The sequence below is a fragment of the Marmota marmota genome, unplaced genomic scaffold (assembly GCF_001458135.2).
Source record: "Marmota marmota marmota unplaced genomic scaffold, marMar, whole genome shotgun sequence".
In the NCBI taxonomy this organism is placed as follows: domain Eukaryota; kingdom Metazoa; phylum Chordata; class Mammalia; order Rodentia; family Sciuridae; genus Marmota; species Marmota marmota.
In genome coordinates this window covers 3,582,586-3,596,018 of record NW_025999891.1, presented here as the reverse complement: position 1 = coordinate 3,596,018, position 13,433 = coordinate 3,582,586, and the positions used below count along the sequence as shown (strand labels likewise).

General features: G+C 39.6%; 1 protein-coding gene across 7 annotated transcripts in view; it reads right to left on the bottom strand.

Moving 5' to 3' along the window:
* The window catches only part of Ssh2 (slingshot protein phosphatase 2), a 263,454-nt gene that overhangs the window by 11,260 nt on the left and 238,761 nt on the right, over window positions 1–13,433 (bottom strand). For all 7 annotated transcript variants that reach the window (XM_048793533.1, XM_048793526.1, XM_048793551.1 and 4 more), the window contains 2 exons: window positions 12,874–13,020; window positions 9,485–9,685 (listed from right to left, as the gene is read on the bottom strand). In XM_048793533.1, the coding sequence (XP_048649490.1) occupies window positions 9,485–9,685; window positions 12,874–13,020 (348 nt within the window). The remainder of the gene's footprint in view (window positions 1–9,484; window positions 9,686–12,873; window positions 13,021–13,433) is intronic.

Sequence of the window (13,433 nt, the reverse complement as noted above, 5' to 3'; positions counted from 1 at the left end):
TTGGCTGCTTGGGAGGCTGAGGCCCTAAGTAACTCAGTGAGACCCTGTCTCTAAATACAATATAAAAAAAGGGCTGGGGATGTGGCTTAGTGGTTGAATGCCTCTGGGTTCAATCCCTGGTATCAAAAAATAAATGAAGAAAAACACCCTAAAACCAAAAAACATACACATCATACAAAGGGAAATAGTCTAATGGAGTCCATTACCAACTCCTCATAACTGGGATAAGGAGTTTATACAGGGTTAATGGCTGACATGGAGGTACGGGGAGGATGGTGATCTTTAATAGAAAACAAAGGTGGGGCTTATAAATCTGGAGAGAATGCTCTGCAACAGAATGAAGAGGGTAAACATGAAGAACAGGCCATTTTCAGAGGAACCTTAGGATAAGAAAATCAAGCTAAGGTGATACTTGGAAAAGCACATGGGCCAGGTGCAGTGGCGCACAGGCTGAGGTAGACCATGAGTTCAAGGCCAGCCTCAGCAACTTAGCAAGACCCTGTCTCTAAATAAATAAAAGGGCTGGGGATGTTGCTCAGTGGTTAAATGCCCCTGGGCCACGGATTCAATCCCCAGTACTGAAAAAAAGGAAGAAAAGAAAGGCAGGTGAACTAAAGGACCACTTTTCCATAATTACTCTTTGGTTATTTCATGGAGAGAAGCTCTGAGGTGGGGATGGGATTCATTTCAATCTACACACTCACAGGAAGCAAAAATCCCTAAGTCCTGTCCCAAAGGGGAAAGCTAGCTGTGTAGTGGGCCAGGATCACCTACACAGTGAGCAGGCCACTAAGTCCGGTCTCCACTACTTACAAGCCTATTAAGAGTTACCTAACCATTGGGTGGAATGTAAAACTTGGCCCAAAACAACTTGCCCCGGGCTTGGGGCCACACCCGACAAGCTCTGCCGAGTCATGCGCCTGCACTAATGTGACCCCCTGTTTGTTCTCAACTCTGCACCTGCTCTCAGCTCCCCCTGTCTGTCTGCTACTTGGGTGGGGCTCTGACTCAGGCCTACATAGCAGAGGGGTGCTTTCCCATGTAGGAAGCAGGTCAGGCTCTTATGAAGACTAGCTGTAATCAATTAGCTGAGTGCAAGGTGGGGTTTTCACTCTTTCTAAGCTGCATAAACTCCAGCCACCCCTAGGAGGAGACAACATATCACACTTCTCAAATGAGTGGCTGAGCAAGGACGCAAGCTGAGTGCTTGGATAAGTGGGGCCTAAAGTCATATATTATGATCATTCAAGTTTAGTTTATTTCCTTTTAAAACTTCTTCTCTTATATTCAGATACCCCTATTTCCCTCAACTAAATATGACTGTACTTTCTAATTTCTGTCACCTATCATGAGGATGTTCAAACCTGTACCAACTCCTCTTGCTCGTGTGGTAGAACAATACCTGTGATGTACATGACTGGGAAGACAGCCCAGAGGGTAGCTGTTCTCACAGCTGTTCTAATAGTTAAAAAAAAAAAAAAGAAAGAAAGAAAGAAAGAAAGAAAAAAGCTGATTTTATTGGTCAACAGACTAATTAGCAGTTTTCATGATTCCAAGAATCCTCCAAAGTATAGTTTTTAAAAATACCTGGATCATTAGAAGGGAATGAGAGATGGAAGCTATGCTATGGGCACAAATAGTACATGTTTCAGAGGAAGCACTAACATCATAGTCTGCTGCCCAGTGGGATTTCCTTCTCTTCTGGGGTAGATAATCATCAGAAAATATTGGGTTGAGGCTCTGGAATTAAATTGACACTTATAAAGCAAAAAGACACATCCTAATCCTAAGATTGGTCTATTGCTGTTGCCTTTGCAATAGGACCTGCAGGGAGAGCAGCAGGGAGCTCTTTGATACAATCCAGTCATTACCATTACCTCTGAAGCACTGCTACTTCATGAGTCCTTTCCTGACCCCCTTTCCTCCACCCCCTACTCAGGGGTAACTTCCCCCCATGAATTTTGTGCTTATCATTCATTCCCTTTCTTTTTCTGGGGTGGGGGGGATACTAGGGATTGAACTCAGGAGCACTTGACCACTGAGCCACATCCCCAGACCTATTTTGTGCTTTATTTAGAGACAGGGTCTCACTGAGTTGCTTACCGCCTTCCTAAATTGCTGAGGCTGGCTTTGAACTTGTGCTCCTCCTGCCTCAATCTCCCTAGCTGCTGGGATTACAGGCTTGTATAACCACGCCTGCCCCCCCCCCCTTTTTTTTAAAGTGTTATCACATATTTTGTTCTTAGATATTGCTTAGCTTTGCATGCTTTAAACTTTTTATAAATACAACTATACTGTGTGATTCATAGAGTGTAAGGAATATATCACAATTTATCCATCTTGTTACCAGTTTCGGCTATTACAAACAACACTTCCATGGACATTCTAGTGCCTGGTACATACCTAAGTTTCTCAGACTGTTATATATAGAAGTGGAAAACATGGGTCATAGGGTATGTATGCATCATCGGTTTTATATGGCAACATTAGATTGTTTTCCAAAGAAGCTTTGCCCAGAGCCAGTGTATTCTAATGTTCTATCACCGGTAGGGATAGATGTAAGACATTAGATCATTTCTATTATTTTAAACTGTTAACTTTTAAATCCAGCAGACTCTCCTCTGCCTATTCCAGGCAGGCAGCAAGTAAACAAGCTGCCAAAAAAGAACTTCAGAGTTGGTCTGTGGCCTGAATGATGCAACCAAGCCTCAGATCATTTCCCCCTTTGAGTGGCCTCTGACCTGAATTTGGATTCATGTAAACACACAGACACACACAAGATGACTGGGCTACTCTGGATAAAAATTTGGCTTTTGACAGTAATGAATAAGAAGGAAATTTAAATGACAAGATATGTAAGACACCTTATTTTCCCATTTCCCCTTTCTTTCCATCTCTCTTTAATTCTTACTATGTTTGGTAAAGCATCAAGAAAATTATACAGAAGAAAATACTATTAAAAAGGAGGACCAGTTTACAGGAAAATCTGACTGCTTAGGGTTACTTTTTAGGGAATTAGGCAATCAGTAGGTAGAAAGGCAAAAGGCATTGACTGAGAAGTTTTGGTGTGCTGGGCATGGCCCTAGATACTTTAGGATTATTTAACTGAAAAGCTATTAAGAAAATCCTTTGAGGGCTAGAGCTATAGCTTAGTGGCACAGTGCTTGGTTAGTACACATGAGGCACTGGTGTTCAATCCTTAGCACTGCATAAAAATAAATAAAATAAAGGCATGCTGTCCATCTATAACTACAAAAATAAAATAAAATAAAATAAAACAAGGAAAGAAAATCCTTTGAAACGTCAATTGGGCTTGGCTGTCACCTGAGCAGAAATCCATATTCTTTTATTCTTAGGTCCCCTGCTGCTGGCTGATCACCAAGCACTAGAACAACCTCAAAATCTCCACTAGCAAAGTCAGCGTAAAAGGCAACCCTGCCTCCTCTAACCTTGAGACAGGGCCTTCAAAGAATCAAAACTGCCATTTCTGAAGACATGTGGCACAAATTTCCCTGGCTACCATCCAATTTTTCTGTAATCTAATACCACAGACACATGGTCCAGCTTGCAAATGGTCTGCCTGAAATCTGAACCTGTCTAATGGAACATAAATCTGCCAGATACCTGCATGATCATGGTAGTTTAATGGAGAATTATCACACACACACACACACACACACACACACACACACACACACACACACAAACTTTTCTTTTGTTCTTCTGTCTTGCTCCCACTCCCCAACTATAAAAAAAAAAAAAATCAGATATGAACAGTATTGCAGCTTTATGAAACCCTCCTTCTTAGGTCTAAAGGGGGATATTAAATAAGTCTTCTCCAAGCTCTTAATAATATTTTGTAAAGTGCAGAGTCCTTTGTATTTCAGAGGGCTGTCATTTTCTTGGCTCACACCCTTTCACACTAATTAAGATTGTAATCAACTACAATCTCTACAAGAACTTGGTATTAGTTTGGTAACCTTCTCTACTACGACCTCAAAGCATTAAACTAATGCCCTCAAACAGAGGGTTTCTACCTCCAATTAAGCATCCAGTGTTACCCTGGATAACCACAGAGCTAGTGAATGCTCGGATCAGGAACAATCTCCTTGAGAAAATCACCACATACAACCCAGGAGAAAATATGGACAGGAAGTAGAATTTCTTTATTTTTAAAAATATTTTATTTATTTTTTTAGTTGTAGTTGGATACAATACCTTTATTTTATTTTTATGTGGTGCTGAGGATGAACCCAGGGCCTCGCATGTGCTAGACGAGCACTCTACCGCTGAGCCACAACTCCAGCCTTAGGATTTCTTTGCAAATAGAATGAGTAGGATTTTTCTAAGGGCTTTCCTTTCCTGGTTACCTGAACTGCAAGGCTTGACAGAGTTTCCAGATAGCCACAAGAATCTGGGGATTCTTTTTTCTTTTCTCTTCTAAACAGGCAGGAGGCAAGGTACAGTGGTGCACATGTGTAATCCTAGAAACTCAGGAGGCTGAGGCAGAGGAATTGCAAATTTGAGACCAGCCTCAGTAACTGAGCAAGACCCCACTGCAGCAGCAGCAGCAGCAACAACAACAACAATAATCAGCCGCTGCCACTGCCAGTGTTTTAAGCATCAGGTCCTGCCTGGTACAGGACTTTGGGGATAGGCAAGAGTCAGCTCAGCACAATTTACCTCACAGTTAACCTTCAAGTGCCAAGATTTCTGGATAACACATCATGCACTGCAGACCCTAATGGCTGTATACCTATGCGTATACGGGCATAATTTGGTTTGGGTGTTCACTGTCCCATAGGACCAGGGAATGTGACACTTCTCTAGAGTATTAAATGTGAATATATTTTAGCCAAATCCTAGAAATCCTATTTCCCTGGCCAGTGACCAGCTTTGGGCATAAGACCCACTCTCCCCAACCCCAGTTCCCAGAGGAAGTCTATGGGAGCTTCTGGGAAAAGTCATTCTCCCTCATTTAAATGTCCTTTTCCTTCAGCCATATGCTGGCAATTTACATGCAAATGTCTACAAACATGGCAGACATCTAGCAATCACATGGAGACAACCTAAGGAATCAAACCATTAACTGAGGCAGGTATAGCAAAAAGAGGTACATATCAAAGTCCCTGATTACATTACCACCAGGCCATTTGAGACTATTTCTGTGCTTTTGTTAGAGGAGGTGATAAATGGTCTAACTTTTAAAACTACATGTAGTGGGGTATTGGGCAGGATGTCTTCTATTTGTCTCTATGAGTATGCTCTTCAGATTCTTATCTCTTCTCTCTGCATTGGAGGCTAATCAATGGACCACAGGAGGTCCTCTTCTTTCACAGGGTTTGCCTAATGGGAAGCCTCAGAAGGGCATTGGAAGAAAGACCCTGAGGGTTGGGCACATCAGACTAGCTATATCCCTTTGATTGAAGGTTATTGCTTGTTTCTGAAGGTACTTTTTCTACAGGAGTATCCTTCCAGTTTCTAGTAAATGGGGGTCTCTCTCTTTGGAACATGCATTATTACCAAACAGCTCTGCAGATACAACTCCCTTGATTCTGCTAAAATGCCCCATCTTTGTAAATAGTTCCTTTATAAAACTTTCCTTCAATAACCCTAATCTGAGTGTACTATTTCTTTTTTTTTCTTTCCTTCCTTCATTTCTTTTGTTTTTGGTAACAGGGACTAAACCCAGGGGTGCTCAACCACCAAGCCACATCCTCAGCCTTTTTTATTTTATATTTTGAGACAGGGTCTTGCTAAATTGCTGAGGCTGGCTTTGAACTTGGAAGCCTCCTGTTTCAGCCTCCCAAGCAGCTGGGATTACAGGCATGTGCCAATGTGCCAAGCTTGAATGTGTTATTTCTTGCTGAGATCCTGATTGATGGAGGTATTCTACTACTTGGAGCCAAGCAGCCTAAATGACACTTCTACACTGGACTCTAGTACTTAAAATCCAGGAAACATCACAATACAGGAAATTCCAGGAACATTTCCCCTTCTAGTTTCTGTAGAGTTAGTGTGCTTATGGGTGGTGGGAGGCAGTTGTTGATGTCATAGGGGAGGAAATAAATGGCACGTGCATGTTTTCTGGGTAACCCTGGAGAAAGGAGTTGATGAGAAATAATCTTCAACAATACATAGTAAACATTTATACACATTTTAACTCACAATAATCTTGTGAGGTAGATCTCTTGATTCACGTTTTATAGATGGGGTCAAGTGAGGATCAGAAATGTGAAGTAACTTCTCAGGGCTGCAGCAACAGGGTGAACCAGGAACGGAAACCAGATCTACTGACTCAACTTCTGTGGTTTTCTCTCCCACGGGCTTGCCCTCCCTCCGTGAATCAAGCCCAGGAAATTAGGATGGAACAGAAAAAGAAAGGGAAAGGGAAGAGGAAGGGTGATTTGGGGGTTTATGCTGCTCTTCTTATCCTCATTTAAGATTTTTCTGAAATTCCTTTAACATCTAAGAAAAACCACATATGCTAAAAAACTTAGCCCAACAGCTTGCAGTAGCTTGGGATTCCAGAATAAATACTGAAATTGGCAGGACACATAGTATCTTTCCTCTCATGGGTCACGTGAGGACATTGCCTAATATCTGTCATGGGTATGTCTGTGAATATATATTCATGTCTCATCAAACCCTTAGATGCCTCTTTCTTATGCCAAAAAGAATTTCTGTGTCCTATCTTCTGATTTAATTGAAAAGCATCATCAAAATCTGGCCCTGAAGACCTATAAATTTTTTTTCAAAAACAGAAGAGGTTTCAGTATTCTCCAGCCTGCTAGAAGAATGGCTCAGATGAAATCATGCCAAGTGCTGAGTAAATGGGAGGGGTTTTTTAGTGGAAACCATAATGCTATGCTGTGGCCACATTTTCACAATACTTTGCGGGTGGGAGGGTGGTCCCTCTGCCTGGATAGGCTGGAAGGCTATTTAACATTTTGTTCAGGGGAAATACAGCCCAGATTCAAGAGTTAAGACCAAGTCATGGGACTTGCTGGAGTAAAACCCTGGCACCAACCCCAGCTGCTTCTAGACAGCTGTGCCTTCGCCCTAACAAAACCACCTAGAACATGCCCACATGGAAAATAACAAAGCAAAATCTAGCAGCCCATAAAATTTCAGTATGTGGTATCTGAAGAAACTGAACCTCAAGTCATCTAAAATCTGGCACTTGTTCCCAAGAACAGCTGAAGGTGCTTTTCACCTGTAAAAGGGTAATAATGTAGTGAAATTAATTACTCATTTTAGTAACCATTTACCAAGTTGTACTTTAAAATAGCTGGCTCTTATTGATACAGGAATATATTCAAGACCTGTACTGGGTGGAGAGGCAGGTTGTAAAACAGTTTTTGTGGAAAAAAATATCCATCAAAATATGTGATAAAGGGGCTGGGGTTGTGGCTCAGCGGTAGAGCGCTCGCCTAGCATGCGTGAGGCCCTGGGTTTGATCCTCAACACCACATAAAAATAAATAAACAAACAAAATAAAGGTATTGTGTAAAAAAAATGCTTTAAAAAATATGTGATAAAACCTAGAAACCAGGTAATGTAATGTCAGCTGCTGACCGAGTATTGAGCTTATATGTTATTTATCCCGTTATAATTTTCTGCATTTTTGCAACACACATATGTGTATAATTAGATTAAAAGTTTTTTTTGTTGTTGTTGTTTTTTTTTAAGGAAAAGAAAATAAGAAAGAGCTGTTTCTGGGAAGTATCACATACACATGAAATTATACACAAATTATACACATCTTCCACATGACCAAAATTATTAGAAAGGGCTCAGTGAAGTCAGGCACTGAAGAAAAAAAAATACCCAAAGTAATAGCAGGTTTTTTTTTTTTGTTTTTTTTTTTAATACAATGGGCCAAAAAATTTCCAAGAATTTCTGCTAAGCCTAATTTAGTATTACCTTAGGAGTAAATGGTATCATTTTGATGAAGCAGCTATATTCAACCTTTTAAGATACTGAGAAGTCTCTAACACATTGCTGGTGGGACTGCAAATTGGTACAACCACTATGGAAAGCAGTATGGAGATTCCTTAGAAAACTTGGAATGGAACCACCATTGACCCAGTTATCCCACTCCTTAGTATATACCCAAAGGACTTAAAATCAGCATACTACAGTGATGCAGCCACATCAATTTTTACAGCAGCTCAATTCACAATAGTTAAGCTATGGAGCCAACCTAGGCACCCTTCAACAGATGAACGGATAAAGAAAATGTGGTATATATACACAATGGAATATTACTTAGCCATAATGAAATTACGGCATTTGCTGGTAAATGGATGGAACTGGAGACTATCATGTTAACTGAAATAAGCCAATCCCAAAAAACCAAAGGCCAAATGTTTTCTCTGATAATGTAGAAGCTAACATACAATAAGGGCGGGGGAGGGAAGAATAGAAGTTCATTGAATTAGCCAAAGGGGAATGAAGGGAAGGGGGGGATGGGAATAGCAAAGACAATAAAATGAATTGAACATAACTTTCCCATGTTCAAGTATGAATACATGACCAGTGAAACTCCACATCACGTACAACCACAAGAATGGGATCCTGGGAAGGGAGGGGACATGGGGGCAGGAAAGATGGTGGAATGAGATGGACATCATTACCCTACGTACATGTATGATTGCACATATGGTGTGACGCTTCATCATGTACAACCAGAGAAATGAAAAGTGGTGCTCCATTTGTGTACAATGAATTGAAATGCATCCTGTTATCATGTATAATTAGAATAAAAAAACTCCTCAAACAAACAAACAAAAAGAATGGATCTTAATTAGAATAAGTTATACTCCATGTATGTATAATGTGTCAAAATATACTCTACTGGGCAGGGAGTGGTGGCACATGCCTGTAATCCCAGTGGCTCAGGAGGCTGAGGCAGGAGGAACTCGAGGTCAAAGCAGCCTCAGCAAAAGTGACGCACTAAGTGACTCAGTGAGACCCTGTCTCTATAAAATACAAAATAGGGCTGGGGATGTGGCTCAGTGGCCAAGTGTCCCTGAGTTTAATACCCAGTATCCCCACCAAATACACTCTATTGTCATGTATATTTATAAAGAACAAAAATAGATATTGAGAAGTACTTATTAAAATCTGTACCTTGTTGAGAACTAATAGTATTTTCATCTTTTAGTTTATATCAACCTAATATGACTCTGAAAGACTAAATGCCTAATCTTCCACACTAACCTTAAATGCTTATACTTATTTAAATTCTTTTTTCAGTGCTGGGATCAAATTCAGGGCCTTGTGCATACTAAGAAAAAATACTCTACCACTGAGCCACATTCCCAGTCCTTATTATCTGAAACTTTGACAGAGAAAGAAGACCAAGTTAAGAAAAAGATCACATCCAAATTAGGCTGAGAATTATTACCTGTTGAGAAGGACATTTACCTTGCCTTATTATAAAGAAGGGAAAATTTAAGAAAATCACTGAAGGACTCACCTTGCCAGCAAGATCCCCTGGTATTCTTCCAGTTGTCGCATGAAGCTGGGGTTGGGCTTGGTCACTGTTCGTCTTTCTTTCACGTAGTCATAGGCTCGGTCCAGATTCCAGCCATATTCCTTCATTGCATAGGCAATCACGGTGGAGGCTGAGCGACTCACACCCATCTTGCAGTGCACAAGGCATTTAGATCCATGTTTCCTAGTTTAGGAATTGAGGTAAAGAATAGAGGAAAACAGTATTTCATTTTAAAAGCTGGATTCTAAATTTTTTTCCCCAAGTCTTCTGATCTGTCCTTCTATTTTCTTACTATGTAATCCCCATGCTTGGTACACTTATGTATGCTATGATCAAATATGGGTTTAAGGTAAGCAGGTCTTAAGTGTGATCATAAATAATGTTTACTAATGTTAAGTCTCTTTAATTCATTCAACAAATATTTACCAGACATTTACCATATGTAAGACAATGTTCAAGGTGCTAAGATGTAGACATAAGTAATACAAAGCTGTTATCCCAAAGAATAGGATTCAGCAGAAGGAATAAACAATTAAAATTTAATATGGTCAATGCAATGATGGTCACAGAATATAGAGGAAGCACTTTGAATTTAGAGACTATATCCTAATCTGTGTTTGGTGGAGGCTAGTTCCCTCACAGCCCCAGGAACATATTTCATGACTGACACTCTTCTGATTTACAGATATGATTCATCTAATTTATTCAAATATTTTGAGTTATTTTCAGTTTACGTTTCACTAAGGGTTCTGTCCCTCGAGGAAAGCACAAACCTAATGAACCCAACCTTCTTCCCTATTCAGACATAGTTCTGAATATTACTTTTCACAACATGTGTTATGATTAGAGATTGGCAGGTATACAACCCAGGGAGTTGAGTGGAAGCATGTGAGGAACCATTTGTTGCTAGTGCACATGGGTTCTAGAATCCTTCCCAAGTGTCTATTCAAAAAAAAAAAATATCAAAAGTATGTACATATTAGGATTAGGGAAAATCCGTAACTCATTCACTGTGTGATGATGGTAGACTAGCTTCCTCCCAGAAGCTTACAACACTGCTTCTGGAGACAAGAGACTCATGACGTATTATTAAGTCATCGGTATAATGAAGCATGAGGTGATGTGCTGAAATAAGTGAGCCAGATAATCTACAAGAATGTAGAGAATAGTCTTGGAATAACAGAAACAGTTGCAGAAGGAAGGAAGATTAGCCTTTTGTCAATCAGGTACAAAATTTTGGTGTCTTAAGGATGGCATGAATGTCACTCTGTGTGCTTACGTATTATCCCAATGACTAAGAATTATTTGTTTTACTTACTACACACTAGCACTTTCCTTTAAACTACAGTTAGAAAGCCAATGCACAGTGACTCAGATGAAAGTTTAGACATGTGCTCTTTATTTTCCCACTGAGTTCTGACAACGTTGAAATATCAATTTTCAGGTTTATGCCTGTAGGCATGGAAGGAGCTCAAACTTGGATAACCAAGTCAATTTATGAGGGGCTGGGGTTGTGGTTCAGTGGTAGAGTGCTCGCCTAGCATGCATAAGGCACTGAGTTCAATCCTCAGCACCACTTAAAAAGACTGTGTCTACTTAAAACTAAAAAATAAATATTTTTTTAAAAAATCAAATTATGAAATCTAGTTCTATGAAAATATCTTTTTAGCATATTTGCAACAGGATATTTCAGAGGATAGCTTCTAACTCATGTAATGAAAGATATAAGTCAGTTCTCACCTAACCCTATTCCATACTTCAGTTTGAGCTACCTTCTCCTGGCATTAAGAATCAATCGTTCAGTTAAGCCTGGCCTCATATTGGGAATCAGGGTCCTGATACATTAGATATAGTTGGCATCCAGGGCACAGCATTTAAGGAGGCTTAATTACCCCCTCTCACATGCTGACCCACACTTGTAGAAGCCTGAGTGGGGGTGCCTCCATTTGTGCCATGGGTGCCTCATGTGTCCCCCCATCCTAACTGGCATCAGCCTCTATTTTCATTGCAATTGGGGCCATGCCTTGAACTCTAGCCTCTTTAGCTGTGACCCTGACAACTTGCCTAGTCTTTCTAGTTTGCTTTCCTTATGGAACTAGACTATTTCTGTATACTTATGGATTTCAAAATAGACACAACCTTGGTTCAAGTCCCATCTCCATCACTTGTTATGAAAAGAGATTCACTCTATGAATCTCCTGTGTGTGGTCTGTTCTCATTCATATAGGGTGATGACAGTATCTGCCTCTCTGGATTTTAGAAAATATCAAATGAGAGAATGCACATAAAGTAACTGGCACAAAGTAGGTATACCATAAATGGTATTTTTACTGGGAATAATTTAATAGTAGTCTTCAAGAATATAAAACACTTTCAGGTAATAAATGGCTGGAGGCCAAAGGAACAGGCTCAAAGCTAGAATATGAGAAATCAGGGTAACCACGAGGAGGAATGTACTGACTATGAGGTTCCTTAAGAGAAGGGTATAATCATTCTTGGAGGACTTTAAGAACAGAAGCATTTTTCATTTGAAAGGGATGGTGTGAATGTATTCCTAACTGCAGGAGGATGTGCCAACAAGCTCATTTATAGTTTTTTCTAGTGAAGGAATGAATACAAATGGCAAGGAAATCCTCAGGGACTTCAAAAATGTCATGTTAATGTTAAGACTAACTAATACTAAACACTAAGTAAATACTAAATAATTTCACGAAAAGAGCTACTTAATTTAAGGAAGATATCCATGAAGGGTCAGAGAAAAATTCTACCATTAAAAATATGATAAAAATAAGGTAAACGATTGGCAGGGCTAGGGTTGTGGCCTAGTGGTAGAGCACTTGCCTAGCATGTGTGAGGCACTGGGTTCGATTCTCAGCGCTGCATATGAATAAATGAATAAAATAAATGTTCATCAACAATTAAAAAAATGTTGAAAAAAAAAAAAAAGATCAGGAAAAGATTTCCTAAGTTCACTGTTCTTTCCTTGCCTTCAGAGGGGAGGAACTGGTATTCCAGCTATTCAGAATAATTTCTGTTCTCTAAGTTACAAATTCATCCATGTGGAAACTTTAAGAATTTCATTCAGATTTCTTCTACATCTAATTTCTATTTCTTTAGTTGAAGCATTACGCTACTTTCTTTAATTTTGTGCTCAATGGAAAACATGAGGTCAATATGAGGTCACTTCTGGGGGGATTCATTTACTTAAAGGAAAAGTATTAAGTCATTAGTCTTTTGCCTAGGATTACAAAATCTTTTTTTACAACCTTTTTCCTGAATATCATCAGTAAATTATCTATAGCCTTTGGCCCCAGCCATGTGTGGTGTATCATGAGGAACCGGGGTCAGACCATGCAGGGCTATTTACTTACTTTGCTTTAGAGATGAATTTATAAGTGTCATTCCAGTAAGCCAGGAGATCTGTTGCTTCTTCATCATATACCCGGATGTTATGATACTCAAAGACTCCTGGGAAGAAGTTATCTATCTCTCGAGTGACATTCAAGATATAACGTACCCTGTCAGGAAACCAAGGAAGAGTATATATTCTATTATTCAGGTTAAATCCAATTCTCAACACTATTTTTCTTTTTCCACAGTGCTTGGGATTGAACCCAGGGTCCTTGCTGAAGGTGGCAAGCACTCTTATCACTGAGTTACATCCCTAACTCTCAGCACTGTTTTTCTTATTCAAAACTTGTTTACGCAATTGATAGAAATTAAATACAAAAATAATGATAAAAAGCTAAAAAAAACTAAAAGTAGAGAAGCTGTTTCACAGGGCACACCTGGGCATGAGGGTGTCACTGAGTAAAAAGCTATCTTCCATGTCAACATCTAAATTCCATTTTCAGTTTATGTGTAATCACACAACCTCATCTTTGATAATCTCTTAAAAAAAAAAAAAAAAAAAAAAAAAAAAAAAAAAAAA